The 23,540-nt window shown below is 44.7% G+C and overlaps 1 protein-coding gene across 1 annotated transcript in view; it reads left to right on the top strand.

The window, feature by feature from the left end:
- Positions 1-9,072, top strand: part of FAM20C (FAM20C golgi associated secretory pathway kinase) — a 97,613-nt gene extending 88,541 nt beyond the window's left edge. The window contains exons 7-10 of the mRNA XM_083711544.1: positions 736-845; positions 1,471-1,552; positions 2,529-2,588; positions 6,175-9,072. Coding sequence (XP_083567670.1) covers positions 736-845; positions 1,471-1,552; positions 2,529-2,588; positions 6,175-6,427 — 505 coding nt within the window. The 3' untranslated portion in view covers positions 6,428-9,072. The remainder of the gene's footprint in view (positions 1-735; positions 846-1,470; positions 1,553-2,528; positions 2,589-6,174) is intronic.
- Positions 9,073-23,540: the final 14,468 nt, after the last annotated feature.

Below are 23,540 nucleotides of genomic sequence, written 5' to 3'. Positions count from 1 at the left end.
CGCTTGCTTACCTGGAGCAAGAGGTGAGCAGGAAGGTCAGTGTGGAGGAAAAGCAGGAGCAGGAGTGCTGGATTGGATCCTCCTTCCATTGTGTTTGCACCATGCTGACCTCCTCATCACCTCATCTGTCTCCCAGAAAGCAACAGCCTTCTGCCTGCTGGGAACCCAGTATAGTGACTCTGCCCCACCCAGAGAGCTGATTCTGGTACCAAAGTCCCGAACCATCTTATATGTAATTGGAAGTGATCTTTTAGATTCCTGGCTATTTATAGAATAAATAAGCAAATGCCATCCTGTCAAAAGTACGTCCGTCTTCCTTTGACCTTTCATTACTTGAAGTCTGTGAGATGATGTCTCCAATATAACTATTTGCCAAACACTAAAGTACCAATACTGTAGATTCTTGAACTTCATTCTCCTGCCTCAGTATTTAGCTATTGTCGCTCTCGCTGTGAAAAGATGACTAATCAGTTCTTTCTCCTTCAGATCTTGCTAAATAAATAAGTCTAAAACTGTTCCCTACACCACACTGGCTGTCGGCTTCTTGTAAGGGTGACTGTAATACACACACAAAGAGAGAGAGAAATAAAATTGGGACGCATGCCAGAAAGCCCTGAAGATTTTCTCCTGTTTATTTTGAACTCAAGGAGAAAGCTCCTGCTGACTTTAATATTGAAAAGATAAGAGCGGTGTGTTTTTCCATCTACATTCTCCTAACGCTGTTGCTTTTCCCAGGTGGGAAGTTGACCCGGACTATTGCGAAGAGGTCAAGCAAACACCGCCCTATGACAGGGGGACCAGAGTGCTGGATATAATGGACATGACCATTTTTGACTTTCTCATGGGTAGGTTTCCTAGATCTCGAAATAATAATGGCACCGTGTGAATCCCAACTCAGTCCTGCACATGTTAGCAGGCCTTTTGGACGGATGGAGAAAAAATTCATTTCATTTTTAAGCAAACACACACACACACACACACAGAGAGAGAGAGAGAGAGAGAGAGAGCCTGCACTGATACATAGATTGGCATGTAATTATTCTTCTGGTGTGCGGCCCCCTCAGTCGTGGGGCGACGGGCTTGCTGTGGAGGGAATCGTGCTCCATTTGGAGGAAGCGGCTCAAATGCAAAGTGCTTTCTCAGCAGAGGGGGAAATGTTCCTTTTCGACTCCTGAAGGAACCTTTTCCCCTCTTCAGAGATGATCTTCCATAAATCATAGAATAGAATTATGGACTTGGAAGGGAGCCCACCAGACTGGTGTTTGCACACAACCTCCTCTCAACTGTGAAAGGTGCCAGTCACCTGATATCATTATGGCGTCTTGTGATTGACAGGTGGGTGCTCCTGTAGGGGGCAGCAGAGTTAGGGATCCATTACCTATCCATGGTTTACTGTAATGTTCCGAGCCATTTAATAAGTATTTGGTGTGCATGTGTGTTTATCCCTCCTGCGTTTTCCCCCCTTTATAGGCAATATGGATCGCCATCATTACGAAACCTTTGAGAAGTTTGGAAATGAGACATTTATTATCCACTTAGACAACGGAAGAGGGTAATTGCTGGTGTTTCTTTTCCTTTTTAACCAATACATTTGTTTAATTTCGCCCAACATTTTAACCCAAGTCCCCTCACAGAATCATCTGACACCATCTGCCCCCTGGGAAGGGTTCTGATGATTATTATTAATATTAAGTTACTTATTTGCAGCTTTTCTTCTTAAAAGCTGAGGTGTAAGGAGTCACAATAAATAAATAAGACCCCATCTAGTCACCTTATCATTCCTGCAGACCAGCGTATAAACTGGCCATGCCATAGATCTTGAGAAAGTTCTTGTCACTTTTAAGAACTGCACAGAAGAGGAAACTCTGCTTACTTCAGATTTCCCACAGCAAAAGCTGCCCTTAAAGCTACAGGGCCTTCTTAGATTTTTGCGCTGGCAAAAGGCCATAGCTCAGTGGTAGGGCATATACTTTGCATTCAGAGCATCTACAATGAGTGCTGAGAAGGAGGAGGGCAACCAAGATGATAAAGGATCTGGAAACCAAGACTTACAAGAAATGCTTGGGGGTGTCGGACATGTTTAGCCCAGAGAAGAGAAGACTTAGAGCGCATGGGACAGATAGCTGTCTTCAAATATCTGAAGGGCTTTCACATGGAAAATGGAGCAAGCTTGTTTTCTGTTGCTCCAGAGGGCAGGACTCGAACCAGTGAATTCACATAACGAGAAAACAGATTCCAACTAAACATCAGGAAGAACTTTCTGAGGGCAAGGACTGTTTGATTCCCTCAGAAGGTGGCCGATTCTTCTTCCTCACAGGCTTTTAAAACACACCTTGATGTTGTGCCCACAGAAGTGATAGCTTATTCCAGCCACCCACCATCAGGGGGCATCATTGGAAAGAGGTGCAGTTTTCCAGACCCAGCACTGCATGCCTACCTTTATCCTGGTTAAACAAACTCCATTGCAAAACTGATGCCTCAAGATGCCCTCCTGACACGCTCTTCTCTTGTTTCTGTCTCTGTGATAGGTTTGGAAAATATTCCCACGATGAGCTATCCATCTTGGTGCCTTTAAATCAGTGCTGCAGGTATGCCTTCTCTTGTCAGTCGTGAGCCCGGTGGCAGCCTCATGGGGAATGATTTACGGGGGTGGGCAATGTCTCAAGAAACACTAAGTGTTTTGAGGATTGGTCTGTAGTGGTGTCAGTTCTCTAAGGCACTGAAGAAACAACTGGACCTCCCCGAACAGCTGGGAGTAAAAGAAGCATGAACCACGTGCCCAAAAGCCATTTTAATTTCACCAGGGGAAAGTAGTTGTTGTTATTTGTTAAATTTATATACAGTGGTACCTCAGGTCAAGAACTTAATTCATTCTGGAGGCTCGTTCTTAACCTGAAACTGTTCTTAACTTGAGGTACCACTTTAGCTAATGGGGCCTCCCGCTGCAATTTCTGTTCTCATCCTGAGGTAAAGTTCTTAACCCGAGGTACTATTTCTGGGTTAGCAGAGTGTGTAACCTGAAGCGTCTGTAACCCAAGGTACCACTGTACTGCTCTTTATCCACAGATCACTCTTTTTTTAAAAAAAATCCTTATTAAACATTCAACATTAACTTACACAACAATACACAATAGTACAATATATACAAAGGTTAAACCACCTAGCCTAGGACTTGCCGATCAGAAGGTCGGCGGTTCAAATTCCTGTGACGGGGTGAGCTCCTGTTGTTCGGTCCCTGCTCCTGCCAACCTAGCAGTTTGAAAGCACGTCAAAGTGCAAGTAGATAAATAGGTACCGCTCCAGCGGGAAGGTAAATGGCGTTTCCGTGCGCTGGTCTGGTTCGCCAGAAGCGGCTTTGTCATGCTGGCCACATGACCCGGAAGCTGTACGCCGGCTCCCTCAGCCAATAAAGAGAGATGAGCGCCACAACCCCAGAGTTGGTCACGACTGGACCTAATGGTCAGGGGTTCCTTTACCCTTTACCCTTTACCTTTTTACATACACATACTTTACAGAAAAAGAAAAGGAGAAGAGACGAAAAAGAAGAAAGTAAAAGATAAAAGATGAAATAAATAAAATAAATTTCTGATTATCCACAGATCTTAGGTTGGGTCATAACATAAAAATACAAGATAAAAAAAAATACATAATAGAAACAAAAACACTTAGGTAACCATCCTGTCAGTGCAGCATGGTTACTTAGCACCACATCAGATGCAAGCCATTGTTTCTATGTTTCAAGTCACCCCTAGAAATATCTGCTCAGGCGTCAAGTCACTGGGTAGGCCGTTCTCTCATATTTGGCCCCCTTCTAAGGTGGGGGGATATCCTACAGGGATACTAAAATGCCCTTCAGCTGGAATAGAGATGTTGGCTCAGATAGCATGGTCAATAGTCTGTGTCGTCCAGGAACATCTAGAGGGGCCATAGGTTCCCAACCTAGAGTTATACTGACCAGAGAAAAATTGCAAAATAGGGCCTTTGTACATCGCTCCATCAAAGCAGCAAACTTGGCATGTACCCAATGATGGAGGAGGAGTTTTCACCCACCATGGTAATCTAAACTTTGTCAGAGACTCATGGCCCAGAGAATCTGTTGGGGGGGGGAGAGAAGCACGTTTGTGAAAGCCCCTCTTTCTCTCTGCCCTGTAGAAACTCATATCCATTTGGTATTTTGGAGCTGTTCCAGCTCCATGCCTAGTTTATCCTCCCCTCCCTCCCTCCTTACCCTTGCAGCGTCCCCCAATTTCCATTGTGTTGTCCTTCCTGGGCCAGCCGTTAGAAAACCAAGGTGATGCCTACTGAGAAATGAAACAGCCCTTTGAGATCTCAGGTTACCTGATTCTTTCTGAGGGCACAAAATGTACCTAGGATTCAGTGCATTCCAGTCCCCGGAATTAGATGACTAGTAGTTGACATTTAATTAAATCTGGCTTTTACAGAACAGAGCACAAGGGTGAGGGAGAAAGAGGGCCGTAAGCGAAGAATGTAAGAAAAACCCTGTTGGATGAAACCAAAGGTCCAGCATTTTGTTCCCACAGTGGTTAACCAGAGGCTTTCAGGAGAGCCACAAGCGGAGGCAGGAACACAAACAGCTCTTTCCTGCTGTTGCTCCTAAGCTGTTTAGTATTCAGTGGCATACAGCACAGAGCAGGGGCTTCCAAAACGGACCACCAGTGATCTGCAAGTTTCACTCCGGTGGTCCGTGGCGTGTTCACAGTAAACACCCGAATTATTTTGAAATTGCGTTTTTTATTGCTTCTTCTGTTTCTTCTATTGCATTTCACAGCATTGCAGCTTCAATTCTGCCGCATGCAAATTGCAACACAGCATAAGAAATAAGAGAAACCATAAAAATGCAATTAAAAAACATGTGGCATCTGACAGAGGCAGAAAAATCATTAGGGCTATCAGCAGTTCTCAGAAATGTTTGGGTGACATTGACACAGAAGCTCTGGATCCCAGACTACGCTGGTGGCTTGGTTGCTCTCCAGAGACCACAACTGCCTCCAGCTGCCACTTCAAGGCTTCTGCCGCTTTCTGGGTTCAGATCGGGATGGGGAAGCTTTTTCAGCCTCAAGCCTGTATTCATTTTATTGAATTAATTAAACTAAATAGTTTTAATTGAGTTTCAAATGAATGTGCAGCAGTTGCAAGCTACCGGTCTCTGACACAGCAGGCGCTGTGATTCTCCAGCCGCTTGACTTCACCCCTGGAGGTGCACTCCATTGTCCTTCGAGACAAACAGATGCCAACAAAACTTGCATTTTATTGTGTTGTGATCATCCTTAGTGAGTCATACAGACCCCTGTTCTGAATACAGTGGTACCTTGCTTCTCAAACTTAATCCGTTCCGGAAGTCCGTTCCAAAACCAAAGTGTTCCGAAACCAAGGCATGCTTTCTCATAGAAAGTAATTCAAAACAAATATTAATCCGTTCCAGATTTTTAAAAACAACCCCTAAAACAGCAATTTAACATGAATTTTACTATCTAACAAGACCACTGATCCATAAAATTAAAGCAATAAACAATGTACTGTACTGTAAAAGAAATAAGACAGTATTGCAGATGATAAAAAATTCAAATTAATTATTCCGTTAACTGCACTGATGATAGTCATTGTTATCCATTTCCGCAGTCACACCATCAATCAGTAGCTGAACTGGGTTCCACACAGTCACAAAAAGAAACTAACCGAAAAAACCTCGCAAACAAAAATGCAAACAAATAGCAAAAACAAAAGCGCCAAACTTAATACGTTCTGGAAGTATGTTTGGTTCTGAAAGGTTTGAAAAGAAAGGTGCAGCTTCTGATTGGTGCAGGTGCCCCAGAAGCAGTAGCCAAGAGACATTCAGCTTCCGAAAAACGTTCCACAACCAGGACACTTACTTCCGGGTTTTCGACGTTTGGGAACCAAGGCATTTGAGAAGCAAGGTACCACTGTAATGTTTTTATCAGGTAGGGTGGCCTGGGGATGAGTTTATGGAACGCGTAGGGAGGTGGCCTGAAAAACTTTGGGAACTGCTGCTCTAACCACTCCACCGCAATGCCTCTCTTCCCCTGCTACTGCCAGAGCCAGCAGCATGGGCAGAACTCCATGTGCCACTCACCGTGGCAAACCTTAAATGCGGTCCTTTCCCCTCACCTTCAGCTTGCCTCTTTCATTCCTTAGAATACGGAAGTCCACCTACCTGCGGTTGCAGCTGCTAGCCAAGGAGGAATACAAGCTCAGCCACCTGATGGAAGAATCCTTGCTGATGGACAAGATCGCGCCCATCTTGTACAAGCTTCACCTGGAAGCAATGGACAGAAGGCTCCGGATAGTCCTCAAGGCCGTCAGTGACTGTATAGAGAAAGATGGCTACAGCAACGTCGTCGAAAATGACTTTGTCTCCGACGTGAACACGATGGCTACCAAGAGGTAGTGGAGATCGCAGGACCACCTTTTTATTGGTTCCGTGAAAGAAAGAACCGGAGCCGGGGAGGGAGGAACAGTCTTGCGAGGGACTGTGTATGCCGCTGTGTGAATTCAGTGAATTCAGAAATTGCGATAATAACCATTCTCAAAGTAGCTAAGGCGTTGACTCTGCAGAGGATTTAGCTCTGGGGCTCGGGCGCAACCAGATGGACCAATTTGGATGCCCCTTGGGGAATCTACAAGTTTTGGGCAGATGCGACCTCCCAGTTGCCACGGCCTCCATGCAGTCCCGCTTCCCTTCAGCCCTAAATTATTTCTTCCTGTTGCCCGTGGCGGCGCAAGGGTTACACCTTGTGGGCGGAGCTTCTGGCAAGCCCCGCCTTGTGTGGTGTTGCTGTAGATCCTGCGATGTGGTTGTGGCCAAGCCCTCTCCAACCTAGGTGCAGACACAAGACACACAGGCATGTGGGGCACATGGGCGAAGCATACCAGCAATGTGGGGAAGGGCTTGCAGGAAATTTTGAGGTGGGTAGAGGAATAGTTGTCTATCTCCGAATTAAGTGATTAGAAAAAGAAATGCACTCATTGCCACACTTTTAAAAAGAGCCAATCCCCAAAACGTGATTTGGAAAAATATTTTGAGAACATGAATTGCCTGGTGGCAAAATGCACTTCTTTCCTTTCCTTTTGAGCTTATTTTGTTTGTACAGAAAGTAGATCTTTATTTAATATTTTGTATTTATATATGGAAAAAGTTGTCCTTTTTGTTTTGTTTTTTTAAAAAAAATGCAAGCCTGAGGGAGGGAAGGAGAAAGCAACCGCCTCATGTTCACAGCTCACGATTTACTGTCAAAGAAGGGCCATACCGAAATAATGCAACACTGTTTGCAACTATCCTGGGACTCTTTTCCACTTAGGAATCCCAAGCAGGGAAAGAATCGAACCATTATGTGCTCCCCAAGTTCAAAACTGCATGCGCATAGGAAATGTAACATATCAAGGGGAAGGTTTGGCCTATAAATATTGTTCCTGGCATGCTAGCTTTCAAAGTGCAAAAGAATTGGCGACATGGAAAAAGCTTTCTCCTCCTCCTCCACACCCAGAGACACATATTTAAATGGTACAGTTATAGAAGAACATGCTTAGGAATCAAAGAATCAGAGAATTGCAGAGTTGGAAGGGACCCCGTGGATCAACTAGTCCAATCCCCTGCAATGCAGGAATCTCAACTAAAATCATCCATGACATGCTTAAAAACCTCCATTGGAGGAGAGTCCACCACTTTCTGAAGCAGTACGTTCCATTGTCAAACAGCTCTTACTGTCAGATAGCTATTCCTGATGTTTCCTCGGAATCTCCTTGTGACTTGAATCCGTTAGTTTGGGTCCTACTGTCCGGAGCTTGCTCCATCTTCCATATAAAGATGGCTATAACATCTCCTCTCAGTCTGCTCCTGACCAGGCTAAACATATCCAGTTGCCTCAACCATTCCTCATAAGGCTTGGTTTCCAGACCCTTGTTCATCTTGGCCATCCCGCTTTGCACATGTTCCAGCTTTTTAAATTGTGGCGCCAGAACTGCACACAGTACTCTGGGTGTGGTCTGACCAAGGCAGACTAGAATGGTACTATTACTTACTTCTCTTGATGGGGAAGAAATTTTGGTTCAGCTGATATTTGAAGGTGAACCTACTTACCGCAATGCTACATGAACCAAAATGCAGCCATCCTTCGAAATTCTGCATTTTGCAGGGCAGTTCTCTAAGCAAATGCAAAATGTGCAAAAAAACCATATGTATGCTCCCATAAAGCTTGGGTCAGAGTGAACGTATTAGTCTAGCATTTTATTGGTCGAAATCGCTTGGGAAAACGTGCATTAAGTAAAATTGCAAACCAGAATGTGTCTACTAGGAAGAATTTTGCACTAAGATGCTGGTGGATTTTCATGAGGACTTATTTTTTAAAAATTGCAAACTGGTGTGGAAATGTGAAGAAATGAACTCAGCACTGGCAGAAATGAGAAATGAGGAGAAACCGAAATTGAGAGATCCGCCCATCCCTAGCTATGCCTTCTGCGTTTATTTCTCAATGTGCCATTAAGATTCTTGTGTTTGGGTTGTTTCCTTCACTTTATTTAAATTGCTTCTGCCCCAACCCCACCCATGTCTGCTCAGCGCTTCAAGGATGGAGACATCTCAGAAACTGTTTTCAAAGGCAGAAAGCCCCACTCGATAAACAGCAACCTGCCTAGACATAGTCAAAGCTCTACAGCAACATAGTCAAGAAGCGGATTTTGATAATTTGTGCATTGACAGGAATACTTGAATGTGGTTTTACAAAGTGATGTAAAAAAAGATATATGACAAATTGTACTATTTATCCATAAGGAAAAGTAGCGGCTCTTATCTTTCTAGACTGTCATAGCAGAGCAGCTGCTTTCCAGACTTTGCTTTTGATAGTTTTTGTGTAAATATATACATATACGAGTTTAAAAAAAACAACCTGAAGATTAAAAAAACAGACAAAAAAAAAAGAGGCTGCTTTTGGCAGTGATAGACTTACTTTTGCAGCAATTTTTTTTTTTTTTTGGTGGATTTGTTTGCAATGTGGTCCCAGTGCAATAAAGATATGGCAAATGTGTAGCCAGAAAGTCTATGCGATGCTTTTTTTATCCATTTCAGCAGAACGAAATAAGGGAGAACGAAAACTCGGGAGAATGAACTCACTGTGTAGTAGGGCTTCCCCCTCCAGATGTGGCTAGACCACAGCTCCCATCACCCCAGCCAACAACATCTGGAGAGCTCCAGGGTCTCCACCCTGCTGTATAATCAGAGAGATATCCCTATGGAAACAGGCTCTGAGCTGGCCCTGCCCAGCCAGTGTCCCCATTGGTCAGGAAGGGCTTCCTATTGGACTGGGAACTTGTCCCAGCAATGAGATTCTCTTCTTGGCTCTGCTGCATTCTCTGTGACTTCTTGGCTCCTCTCTGGGTTCCTACTTATCGTCTCTCCTCCGACAGCTACCTACAGCTCAGCCCTGACAGCTTCGGTGCAAACAGAGCCCTCAGTCACAGGTGCAAAGTCCCGGGACTGCATTCAGGGTTGAATTTCACCTTAAGTGTTCTCTGGCAGCGGCACTTCATGCTGAGGGCATTGCATGTGTGCGTGCATGGCTGGGAGGTCGAAACACCTTTTTCTGCTTGTGTGACAGCCAGATTAGCAGAAGAAGATTCAGCGGCTCTGAAAGGGTGTCACTGTTTATTAGATCAGGAATCCGAGAGCTCAGGGGAATTAACATGACGAAGCGCAATGTCCTCTTGGAAGCTCAGCACACATCCTTCCAAAGGAGGGGGACGGTTGCTTGAGTGCACCTTAAATCAGGGGGAGGAAATTTCCATAGGAATAAGGAAAGTTGCAGGGCTTCAATGGTTATTGTTATTTACAGGGCAATTTCCCAGCCAGAACTGACTGGAACTTTCAGGTGGGTGCCATTGCCATTCTAAGAGAACAAGGAAGGCATTCATGGTGAATTGTGGCAGCTATTTTTCTAGAAAAATAGAACTGGTTATTTCTAATTACACCCCACCTTTGCTCCGGGAGCCATGCATCCCCTCTCTGTTTTATCCTCACAAAAACCCTGTGAGGTAGGTTAAGGCTGAGAGACTGTGACTGTTGCAAGGTCACCCAGAGAGCTTCATGACCGAGTGGGAGGATTCGAACCCAGGTCCTACTCCAACCACTGCACCACACTGGTTCTCAATAAGGTGTGCTATCACAATACGGAGTTCAGTTGCTTGTTAGTTGTTCAGATCAAGAACCACCGGTCCTGAGAGATCTGCATTGGCTCTCAGTACGTTTCCGGGCACAATTCAAAGTGTTGGTGCTGACCTTTAAAGCCCTAAACGGCCTCGGTCCAGTATACCTGAAGGAGCATCTCCACTCCCATCATTCAGCCTGGACACTGAGATCCAGCGCCGAGGGCTTTCTGGCGGTTCCCTCATTGCGAGAAGTGAGGTTACAGGGAACCAGACAGAGGGTCTTCTCAGTAGTGGTGCCCGCCCTGTGGAACACCCTCCCTTCAGATGTGAAGGAAATGAGCAGCTATTCTATCTTTAAAAGACATCTGAAGGCAGCCCTGTTTAGGGAAGTTTCTAATATTTAATGCTGTAGTGTTTTTAACACTTGATTGGGAGCCTCCCAGAGTTGCTGGGGAAACCTAGCCAGATGGGCGGAGTATAAATAAATTATTATTGTTGTTGTTGTTGTTGTTGTTGTTGTTGTTATTATAGAGGTTGAAATATTTTCTGCCACATACCCAGCACACAATAAAGCGAAAGTTAGGATTAGCAGTTCTTTCAAATTCGGCAAATGTTCTGGTGTCGCTGCTTGAGTTTCGGATGTGCCGTTTCAGATTCAAAATCTGAATTTACACTTCAAATGTGAAATGTCGGCAACATGCCATTGAGGCTTTGTTAGTTGTTCTGCGATGGAAAGTTTTGCAGTGCAAACAATTCTACAGAATTTCAGCAGGCAGCTGTGAGATATGCACTGAATGGAAGAAAAGTGGTATGTGTGCCCCAAAACATTTGCAGACAAAACAGTGTGCAAAGTGGGAGTGTGTATAAGTGCCCCAATACCATCATGAACACACAATAAAAAAAGATGTCTCTGCCCATATTCCGCGTCAAAACTATTTTCCTAACTCAGTATTGTCTACCCTGACATGCAGTGGTTTTGCAGGGTCTCAAAAAATTGAGTCTTTTCCCAGACCTACCCGTATTTTTCGCTCTATAAGACGCACCACCAGACCACAAGACGCACCTAGTTTTTGGAGGAGGAAAACAAGGAAAAAAATATTCTGAATCTCAGAAGCCAGAACAGCAAGAGGGATCTTGCTGTTCTGGCTTCTGGGATAGCTGCGCAGCCTGCATTCGCTCCATAAGACGCACACACATTTCCCCTTACTTTTTAGAAGGGAAAAAGTGAGTCTTATAGAGCAAAAAATACTGTATCTAGAAATGTCAGGGGTTGATCCTGGGCCTTTCTATGTGCAAAGTAGATGCTCTGACATTAACCCTTTCCCAGAGTGGTTTTGGCTTTATGGCTTTGTGTTTTGGCAGACATCAAATATGAAACCTCCATAAGCTGTCCAACACTGTCAGTTATTAAATATTTCACAGAGCTGTCAAATAAGATTTGAATATTAAACACTATTGTACACCGACCTTCAGACGCTGTCAGATACTAAGATCCATTGTACATCAGCTAAGAAATACTGTCTCCAGTGCTAAAGATCATTGCAATGCCATCAAGTCAAATAATGCCAGGCTGCTGCCATTGCATGTCAGGATTAAATTCTAAAGAGCATTGCATGCCTACTGTCCCAATATCAAATCAGGAAATCAAATATCATTTACAATGTCAATTGCAGAGATGATATTCTAAGAATATCTTCCAATACATATGAAAATGTAAGGTGTTGTCATGTTCTGGCAACCATGCTAACCGCAGCATGAGAAATAGCAGGCAGGGCGAGGTGAGATGTTTAATGTGCCTATAGTGAGGTTTAAAGGGACGCAGGTGGTGCTGTGGGCACAGAGCCTAGGACTTGCCGATCAGAAGGTCGGCAGTTCAAATCCCCGTGACAGCATGAGCTCCCGTTGCTCGGTACCTGCTCCTGCCAACCTAGCAGTTTGAAAGCACGTCAAAGTGCAAGTAGATAAATAGGTACCGCTCTGGCAGGAAGGTAAACGGCGTTTCCGTGCACTGCTCTGGTTCGCCAGAAGCAGCTTAGTCATGCTGGCCACATGACCCGGAAGCTGTACTCGGCCAGTAAAGCGAGATGAACGCCGCAACCCCAGAGTCGGTCACAGCTGAACCTAATGGTCAGGGGTCCCTTTACCTTTATCTAGTGAGGTTTAATGGAGGAGGGTAGTGCTTCACTCAGTGGTTTAGCAAGCCACTGTGTGAACTGCCTCCAGCCTCCTTAAAAGGGAGTAAGGCTTGGGACAAAAAGCAAGAAGGCAAGAGACAAACTGGGGGGGGGGGGGGGACAAACTGGAAGTTGCATCTTCTTATTTGGTGATCACTTGTAGCTGAGTAAGATTGTCTTCCATGAACACAGTCTTAACGGTGAGTCCATAAGTGACTGTGGAGGCCAATTCTGGATCCACACATCCTTCCACAGTGGGGACATAGGTTTCTGGGCAGGAGTTGATCACGGTGAGGGTTTGCCAAAAGTGTCTTCCTCTTAGCTCATCTCTCCCTTTTGTCTTGATTTCATGCTTCTTCAAAGTCTATAAAGCCTTTGGTAGAGACTATTCTCCAACTGGAGCACTCGCAAGCCAGTGTTTCCCAGTTATCAGTGTTTATACTGCATTTTTTAAAGATTTGGCTTGAGAGTGTTTTGAATTTTATTATTACGGTCACAGACCAGTTCCTGCTCACTTACAATATCGGGAAATCATAAAATACAACAGGAATACATTGAATTGCAACTGGGTATAACAGAGACAATTCAGATATAGCGGCAGTTAAAAATATATATTAGGGATGCAGGTGGCGCTGTGGGTTAAAGCCTCAGTGCCTAGGACTTGCCGATCGAAAGGTCGGCGGTTCGAATCCCTGCGGCGGGGTGCGCTCCCGCTGCTCGGTCCCAGCGCCTGCCAACCTAGCAGTTCGAAAGCACCTCCGGGTGCAAGTAGATAAATAGGGACCGCTTACCAGCGGGAAGGTAAACGGCGTTTCCGTGTGCGGCTCTGGCTCGCCAGATGCAGCTTTGTCACGCTGGCCACGTGACCCGGAAGTGTCTCCGGACAGCGCTGGCCCCTGGCCTCTTGAGTGAGATGGGCGCACAACCCCAGAGTCTGTCAAGACTGGCCCGTACGGGCAGGGGTACCTTTATCTTTACCTTTAAAAATATATATTAAATCTTGATCACTAAATTAGAACCTAAAATTGTCATTTAAAACCTTAATCATTTTAGTAGTACAGCTTGTTCCCTAGGTTTTATGGCAGTCGTACAGAATTTGGCCACCCTTAGCGTGATCTCTAGATCCTTGTCCTCTACCAGGAGTTTTAGACATTGAAGTTTGGACCCATTTGGAGATTGGCTTGAGAGCGTCTTTAAACCTCTTTTTTTGTCCACCAGTATTTCGCTTTCCATTCTTAATTTGGGAATAGAGTAGTTGCTTTGGAAGACGATAATCAGGCACCTGAACAGCATGGCCAGTCCAACGAAGTTGATGTTGAAGAATCATTCTTTTGACACTGGAGATCTTTGCCAGGGGCGGAGGAAGGGGGTGCAGTGGCTGCGGACTGCCCTGGGTGTCACCACTGGGGGGTGGGGGTGACAAAATGCCAGGCGGCATTCACCACGGGGAGAGATGTGGTGGCTTAGGTGCATGCAGGCTCCATGCTGCCCAAATGGTCCGCCTGCTGCCTCCCCCCCACCAGCTGTAGGGCAGCTGAGTGGGAGGAGGCAGGCAGACTCTGGAGCCCCCACAGCGCACCCTGCCTATGGACAGCTTGCTCAGCCCCTATGAGCGACTCTCACCACCCCAGGTGCCCAAGCGGCTTCCACTGCTTATCTTTGCTTCAAGTACACTGCTTCAAGTACATTAGGGATGCAGGTGGTGCTGTGGATTAAACCACAGAGCCTAGGACTTGCCGATCAGAAGGTCAGCGGTTCGAATCCCCGCGATGGGGTGAGCGCCCGTTGCTTGGTCCCTGCTCCTGCCAGCCTAGCAGTTCGAAAACACGTCAAGTGCAAGGAGATAAATAGGTACCACTGCAGCGGGAAGGTCAATGACATTTCCGTGCGCTGCTCTGGTTCGCCAGAAGCAGCTTACTCATGCTGGCCACATGACCCAGAAGCTGTACACCGGCTCCCTCGGCCAATAAAGCGAGATGAGAGCCGCAATCCTAGAGTCGGTCACGACTGGACCTAATGGTCAGGGGTCCCTTTACCTTTACCTTACACTGACATTAGTTTGCCCGTCTTCCATGCAGCTGCAGTCAGGAAGCAAAGCAGACCCAAAGCTGAGGACCAACCAAGGAATAACATTCATACCCCTCCTGCCTTGCAGTTCTTGGTCAAATAAGAACTTGCCAAGCCCACAAAAGGACTACCTTCATAATCAGTTGTTGATCAGATGCATCCAGCCCTGACTTCTGATTCTTCAGAGCCCAAACCCCTGACTTTTCAAGTTCCTCTCTAACTCAGCTTCATCCCCTCAACTCACCAGAAGGCCAGTATTTATTTTATTTTTAAAAACCAGAGGCTGGCAGATGCCGGATCAATGGGTCACATCCAAGGCAAGGCCTTTTGACAGGCTCCGTTCTAAACTGCGAAGAGAACTCTCTCCAGACTCTCCATATAATCAGTGTTAACAATTCCCCAGAAAGCTAAGAGGCACTTAAAATCTTTTTTTCCCTAGCCCTCAAAGCCTGCTATTGTGAGCCTTTGATAAATAAATAAGCTGAACGTCTCTCTCACTGTCTCAGGCATAATTCCCACTATAAATAGCCCATTCTGTTGATTTTTAAATAATTCTTATTAATCAGCAAAGTCAGTGGCAGTTTTATAAAAGCCAGATTAAGTCCATTATATTTCTCTGACTGTCCTATTCACCGCTGAATGGTTTTACCGATTCTCTGGGTTCCTTACTTAATGCTGTTCAAAAAAAATATATTATTGTGATATGCCCTGACATTCATTCATCTTACTCCTTTAATATATATATATATATATATATATATATATATATATATATATATATTCTTTCCTTGCATGTGGGATTCAGCTATGCTTCTTTATAAACCTCTCAACATCAGAGGTTTCTCAAAGTTGGGCAGCTTTTTGAAAGAGGTGTTGGGCAGAGTAATCCTATTAGTGTGGGGGAGAGGGAAAATCTGTGGGGAAAGAGTCACCAACACCCCCACACACACCCCACCCTGTTTGTGCCGGCCAAGATAGAAAGGAGAAAATATATTTGGAGGGGAGAGCCCTCACACTTTAGGGAAGAAGAAATCGTGTCATTGGAGTCAGGGTCTGGGACCTGTGGTGAGCCTCTAACAGGAGATGGAACATAAGGAAACTCCGCCCACTTTCCATAGTGGGCGGTGTTGTCGCTGGGCATCCGTGACCTTCAGTGACCCGGCTGTGGGGTGGAGGGATGCCACCCGTGTCATACTGACTCCCGGCTGCGTCACACCCTTGTAGCAATCGCCAAAACTTTGTAAGGTCAGACATTGGGTTAGCCTTTGTTTATGGGAGAGGAGGCTGTAGCTTCCACCAGCCCCTCCGCAATCAGGGTATCCTGTTAAAGGGATCTGGGGGTGTGGATCCCGTCCGAAGCCTGGGCATTGGCTAGGGCCATGCCACGACCCCAGTGGGGACCCCATGAGATGCCCCAATTTTACATATGTAGTAATAATAATAATGATGATGATGATGATGATGATTTATTTATACCCTGCCCTCCCCAGCCAGAGCCAGGCTCAGGGCAGCTAACACCAATTAAATTTCAGTAAAAACATAATAATAAAAAATAAAAATACAGTGGTACCTCGGGTTACATCCGCTTCAGGTTACAGACGCTTTAGGTTACAGACTCCGCTAATCCAGAAATACTACCTCGGGTTTAGAACTTTGCTTCAGGATGAGAAAAGAAATTGTGATCCAGTGGTGCGGCAGCAGCGGGAGGCCTCATTAGCTAAAGTGGTCTTCAGGTTAAGAACAGTTTCAGGTTAAGAACGGACCTCCGGAACAAATTAAGCTCTTAACCCAAGGTACCACTGTACAGGTTAAAATGCAATTTAAAATGCAGCGTCATTTTAAAAGTCAAAACCATAAGGGGAGGGGAACATAAGGGTCAGACTGAGTCCAAACCAAAGGCCAGGCAGAACAGCTGTGTCTTGCAGGCCCTGCGGAAATATGTCAAGTCCCGCAGGGCCCTAGTCTCTTGTGACAAAGTGTTCCACCAAGTCGGGGCCAGTATTGAAAAGGCCCTGACCCTAGTTGAGACCAACCTAACCACCTTGTGACTTGGGACCTCCAAAATGTTGTCATTTGTGGACCTTAAGGTCCTCTATGGGGCATACCAGGAGAGGCGGTCCTGTATGTACATAGGGCTTTAAAGGTCAAAACCAGCACCTTAAGCCTGACCCTGTACTCCACCGGGAGCCAGTGCAGTTGGTAATGCACTGAAGGAATGTGATCCTGAGGCAAGGCTGTCCTACTGGTGGTTTACCCTTAATGAGACTCCCTGAAGACTGGCAGGAGTCGGGATATAGCCGGGGTTCACCCAATGCCTAAGCCAAACTGCTCACATCTGTAACCAATAAAGTTGTGGCCTAATTTATCCCATTAACCTAAAATATTTGTGTCCATGTGTTTATTATTTGAGGGAACTGTGGGGCATGGAAGTAGGGGAAGGAAAATGGGGAAAGCCCAGAGGAGGAGTCCAGGGATGAAAAGGGGTGTGTGAGCTCTTGTAGAAAAAGTCCCATCCAGTAGGATTATATTAGCTCTCCAAGGACCCTATGGAGGGCAAGAAGTGATGGATAAACATATAGTAACTATAACATCTAGTATCTCACCTTGAGTTCCACAATGGAAGAAAGATGGGATAGAAGTCTGCTAAATAAATAATACAACACACACACACACAAATTTATGGGTTCCAATAAAGGCAGTTCTTTGGACAGCTTACAACAGAAGTACCCAAACCATATACCCAAACCATAAAAGATACCAGATACCCAAACCATAAAAGAGTAATTGATACTTTGCTAGCAGCTGCCTGATCAGTGCAGATAGCACGGCAAATTGAAATCTATCAAAACACCTACAGAATTAGATTGGGTTTTTTTAAAAAAAAATCTGGGGTTTATTCATGACGGATAAATTAGCACGGCAAATTAGGACTCCAAAAGGGATCGTTTTATGGAAGGAAGTTGGTGAGCAATCACATATTTGGAAACAGAGCCTATGAACTGGGACAAGGAAACAAGGAGCGAATGATATATTTGTACTAATTGCCTCTGAAGAAATTGCTTTCTGTTTGTTTTACGCTAAGTGAACCCGAATAAAAGTTTGCAACTGGGGAGGGTAATTATAATCATTTTTGTTATTTTCAGGGAAGTAAGGGGGATCATTGTTTCATGTTTTATGCATTATGGGCTATGAAAATTCAAGGAAACGACAAGTTGCCCAAACCATAAAAGACTAACATAGCACATTACAGCATACAAGCAGCAACAGAGGATAATATCAATATAGCAAAACTCCCAACAGCCCCCACCAACTGCCTCAAAGTTTCAACAGCTCTTTAAACTCCCCAAATACCCAAGAGATACAGAAAGCATTAAGAGTTTTCCAGATCTGAAAGCCCAGGAAAATGAAAAACATTTCCCCCTGGCATAGAGAAGACTGCAGCTTATGTGCCAAGTAAACCTCTGGGAAGGGCATTCCATGCCATCCTGGAAAAAGTACTCCTCTCAGATAGCAACCCACTGAACTGGCAGGGGCACAAAAGAAATGGTCTCAGATAAGCATTGATTGGTGAAAATATACAACTTGCTGCTGAAGTATGACACAGAGAAGATCAGGTTAAAGATTACTGTATATATGGTTTAATGGGCTCAGAAAGTTGGAAGAATGAGGAAATCCCAACAAAAGAACAGTGGCAAGAGAAACTGGTGAATTATGCAGAACTGGCTAAATTGACATATAAACTGCGAGATAAGGACAACTGTGACTTCGATGAAGAATGGGAACTTTTCACAAATTACTTAAAAAGATAACAAAATGAATTGGACTCCTTGGCAGGGTTTGAATAAACATACACAAATTTATTGATTGATAATATTTTAGATAGATAATGTAAGGATCTGCATACTAATTTTATAACATGCAGAGAATAATATGGGTTGAGAAATCAAGAGAGAGGAGCTGAGGGAAGTCTCTGGGGGAGGGAAGGTTTGAGGGGGTGGGGGGATGGGGAAAAATAATGAATATGATATGTTTTGATAAGTTGTTATGTTGAAATTGCATACACACACACACACACACACGCATATATATATATATATATATATATGAAATATGAAGTTGGGGGAAATATACCAATGGAGGTTTGGGAGAAGCTGCAGATAATTGCACAGTTCTCCCTGCATTCAGGGAGGAGGGGGAAATTGTTATAAAATAATGTGCAAGTGGTCTATTATTTATCCAAATAAATAAATAAAAAATATTCCCTCACATGTTGGAAATGTCAGAAAGGAAAATACAACCCCCCACACACATGTGGTGGAAATGTGAGCTAGCAAAAAGGAAAAAGGAAAAGAATGGATAAAAGCTGAGTTAGGAAGAATTTTGGGTGATGAGGTTCCACTGGATCCAGTAACATTTCTGTCAAATTATTTGGAAAGATTGACAAAGAAAGAACATAAAGAAATGAGTTATTATTTATCAGCAGCTTCCAGAATCTTAGACACTGGGGAATGTCAAAGAATGGCACGATAAAATATGGGACAGTAAATAATGGCAGAATGAATGTATTATGTAAAATTCAAGGATTACAATTATAGGCCAAAAAAAAAATTATGTGAAGAAGGAACCAATTTGTGGATTATTGTAAGCTACCCGGAGTATATCTGAGTGCTAGTTATTGATGACGTCAGCTGGATATTGTTTGTATAATGAGCCTCTCTTCTTTTTGTCAATACGACTTTGAAAAGTGTGCGTGTGGTCTCTGAAGATGATTATCAGATCCAGGTAGGTACCTATGGAGAGAAGTGTTCCTTCAGACAAGACTAATAATTATTCATACAACATATAATAACAAATAATACATTTCTGGCATTCGCTATTATTATTATCATCACCATCATCACTATCTGCATTTATATGTTGCTTACTACCTATGAAATGTATCAAAACAACTTACAACAGCGAAAACCATAGAAATGCAAAACTAGTAAACTAAAAGTGCTCATTCAACAATATTAGAACAAGCAGAAATCTCATACCGTCCCACTAAAAGATAAAAACCACAGTGTTATTTTTGCTCTGTTTCTAGAACCACACCAGTGGGCTCCCCTAAATCCACCTGTGACCTATATGGCCAGTCTAGACTGCATTGCCCTCCCTCTAGTAGGTTTCGTTTTTGTCTAATGATGTCACCTTAGTGATGTCAATTGCCATTGTAATGCCATCATGCCCAGTATGTGATTCCTGATTGGCAAGAACAACACAAGGATGAATGAAGGAGGGGAGTGGGATGGCCATAGACTTTGGGGGAAGTGGCTGCAGACAGCCCCAAACTTAGTTATCAGTTGTGTTTTTGTGGAGCTAGGAAAGCCCTCTATACATTTACCTTAGCTGTATTGTCTTTTGTTTGGCAGGAATTGACTTTGTGTTGGCCTTTGGCCATCACTCTGTCTTTGAGACTCTCTTTCAAAACAGACTTGTTAATTCCTGGAAAGCAGGAAGAGGGAAACTCATCTGTTATTCATGCGAGTGGCTGTATGGATGTGTATTGGGCCCTGCTGGGATTCTGGAGTTCTGGCAGATGAGATAATACATTGGCACCAGCGGAGGAAAGAGTGGAAGAAGTGGAAGATCTATGGCAAGGAGCAGAGTCCTATCGCAGCTCAGATCCGTGTACTGAGGCCCACAAAATACTAAGGAGGAGAGTACAGTTGGAGACAAAATGTCTTTGAATACCAGTTGCTGGGAACTGTAAGGGGGAAAGTGTGTTATTGCACTCAGGTCCTGCTTATCAGCTTCTCATTGGATCACCTGGTTGGCCACCGTACGAACAGGATGCTGGACTATTGGCCTCATCCAGCAGGGGTCTTCTTATGCTCTTAGGAACACATTTCAACAAGTCCATTTCTCAAAGGAGCTTCAATTGTTATGGAATGCAGATGGGCAGGCGAGAAGGGACAGGAAGCACAAGTGACATACTTCCTGTTCTCTGCACTTATTTGTATTGCTTGTCCTCTTCATAATGCTTCCCTGCTTCCCTTGCAATTGAATGTTACATTCTTACTGCAAGGACAAGCCAGTGTGGTGTAGTGGTTAAGAGTGGTAGTCTCGTAATCTGGGGAACCGGGTTCGCGTCTGCACTCCCCCACATGCAGCTGCTGGGTGGCCTTGGGCTAGTCACACGTCTCTGAAGTCTCTCAGCCCCACTCACCTCACAGAGTGTTTGTTGTGGGGCAGGAAGGGAAAGGAGAATGTTAGCCGCTTGGAGACTCCTTAAAGGGAGTGAAAGGCGGGATATCAAATCCAAATTCTCCTTCTTCTTCTTTCTGAGTCCCGCCCCACAAAAGCCCATCCTTTCTGATGTCTCCATCATCATCCTAAGGCAGCTTCGGAAGTGGAAAGAGTTGGCAAGATCCAGAAAGTGGAAAATCATGGTGTCTTAAGCCCTTTAAGAGATACCTAAGGCAGTAACTCATATGATGATGGATGATTCGGGTATACAGTGGTACCTCGGGTTACATACGCTTCTGGATACATATGCTTCGGGTTACAGACTCCGCTAACCCAGAAATATTACCTCGGGTTAAGAACTTTGCTTCAGGATGAGAACAGAAATCGTGCTCCGGCGGCACAGTGGCAGCAGGAGGCCCTATTAGCTAAAGTGGTGCTTCACGTTAAGAACAGTTTCAGGTTAAGAACGGACCTCCAGAATGAATTAAGTACGTAACCAGAGGTACCACTGTACTGGACTTCACAGTGCCTTTATCAAAACAGCTAGACATTGACAATGTGGCATTGAAAACACCTCTTTGAATAATTATTATTTATTAAATTTCTATAGAGCCCATCATATGAGGTGCACAGGGTAGTTTGCAATATGAAAACACAAAAATGCATAACATAGTAGCAAACAAAAACAATAACATTCTCCAGTTTAAAAGGCCATTAGGTTGTTTATTTAGCCAAAGACCTGGGACAAATGGAATGTCTTTGCCTGGCACCTTAAGATATGTAATGAAGGCACCAGGTGAGCCTCCTTGGAGAGAGCATTCCACAAGCAGGTAGCTACCACAAAAAAGGCCCACTTGCATGTTGCCATCCTCTGGAATTTCTGTGGAGGGGGCCCATGAAGAAGGCCTCAGATGATGATTACAGGGTCCAGGTCAGTTCATATGGGGAGATGCATATGATATGGGCTTGTCCTGTGCTTAGGTATGGAATAATATGTCCATTTCAGTTTTCTGAATTTCTCAAACATTTTGAAAGTAACTTCAGTTCTCCAGAATTCTAAAGTAATTTGCTATTTTAAAAAAAGCAACTCGTGAAAACTCCTCCATGTTTTAGTGCAAATGGCACGTTTTTGTATGCAGTTTTGACTAATGGATAACTTTTCCGGTAGCAGCTACTCCTAATACAATGCATTTTTATGCACAAATTAGTCTAATATATGCATTTTTGTAAACATTGCTTGGTTGGAGAACTGCATCACAAAATTCAGAGAAGTGCAAATTTCGAAGGATGGCTGTACTCAGGTTCCCATGCTTTGGGTTGACAATCTTAGGGACTGGCAACCCCAGAGGTGGTCCAATTGGGCTCACGAGGACAGGGTGGTGTGTGACTGGGCAACAAGAGCAAGGAGGAAAGTCCACCAGCAATATTTTCCACCGAAACCTAGAATTGGCCTTGGCTTTATATGATTCCAAATGATAGCGATTTCTTCCATTTATCCAGAAATGTGCATATGCAATTTCAAGGTCCTTTGGCCATTATCTCACAAGTGCTACTGCCCCAAAGAGCTTTATTCGAAAACCCACAGTCCTCTGCTCCACAATTTCCCATGTATCATATTTAAGTAAGATGCAGGATGAAGTTACGGTGACTGACAATAATTTTCATCACCGGGGCTGCTGAAATTGCAGCTAGAGCCCTCGTGCCCCATTACTTCCCCAGGCGAAGATCCACTTGATTTATGGAAAACTGCAATATATATCATCCTGTTTGGGCCTGCAAGCATGCTGCAATCATTATGAATGCAGCCCCAGTGAATGATGAATAATCCGCTTCCCTGCATAATCTCAGACCTACCAGACGTCGGCTTTGAGGGTCTCGCTGACCAGGACTTTAAAGTCATATTTGAGTACAGACTATTATTTATTAACAGAACTCTGTCGGAGGGAAAGCCTGCATAATGCGATAGTAGTTATTGCATGCAACATCTCTGTTCAAGTAGCATCACAGCTGATAAAGGCCAAAGCATCTGCAGTCCAGGGTAGTGGGTAGGTTTTGCCCATATTGCTGGGTTCTCCTCAAACATTTTATTTCATCTTTTCCCATCATTGCATTTAATTGTATCCTGGAAGAACAAGGTGGTGTATGTGGTTCTCTTCCTCCCCATTTTATCCTTGAAATAGCCCTGTGAGGTAGGTTAGGCTGAGAGGCAGTGACTGGCCCAAGGTCAGTCACCCACCCAGAGACTCGTAATCTGGTGAACCGGGTTTGCTTCCCTGCTTCTCCACATGCAGCTGCTGGGTGACCTTGGGCTAGTCACACTTCTCTGAAGTCTCTCAGCCTCACTCACTTCACAGAGTGTTTGTTGTGGGGGAGGAAGGGAAAGGAGAATGTTAGCCGCTTTGAGACTCCTTCGGGTAGTAATAAAGCGGGATATCAAATCCAAATTCTTCTTCTTCTTAACTTCATGGCTGAGCAGGGATTTGAACCCTGGTCTCCCAGGTCTTAATCTAACACTCTCACCCCTACACCACACTGACGGCCATTTGTGTTTGTGGGTAAATTAAGACACCTAAAGTGTTCATTTACAGCTCACTGTCATGGACTAGTTGGATACAGAGGAATGGTAGGAGGAAACAGCTGGGGAACCGTCAAGGGAAGAAGGCTTGGAGCCTGGGGAATCGTGGTAGGATAACGGTGAGTTGTCAGAGCAGCAGTGTACCTAGCCGCTGAGTTGCTTGGGGTGGCGCACACACCCTGCAGCCGGGGGCGGAGCGAGCCACCCATAGGGGCGGGGCAAGCTGCCCATGGGGCTGGGCAAGCCAAGGCAGGGCGTGCTGCATGGAGTCTCTCCACAACCTCCCCCTCAGCTGTAGGGTGGCTGAGGTGGTGGACAGA

Source organism: Podarcis gaigeae, assembly GCF_964106915.1.
Source record: "Podarcis gaigeae genome assembly, chromosome: 14".
NCBI lineage: Eukaryota > Metazoa > Chordata > Lepidosauria > Squamata > Lacertidae > Podarcis > Podarcis gaigeae.
The sequence above is the reverse complement of the archived record's forward strand: the minus strand, read 5'-3'. Positions and strand labels throughout refer to the sequence as shown.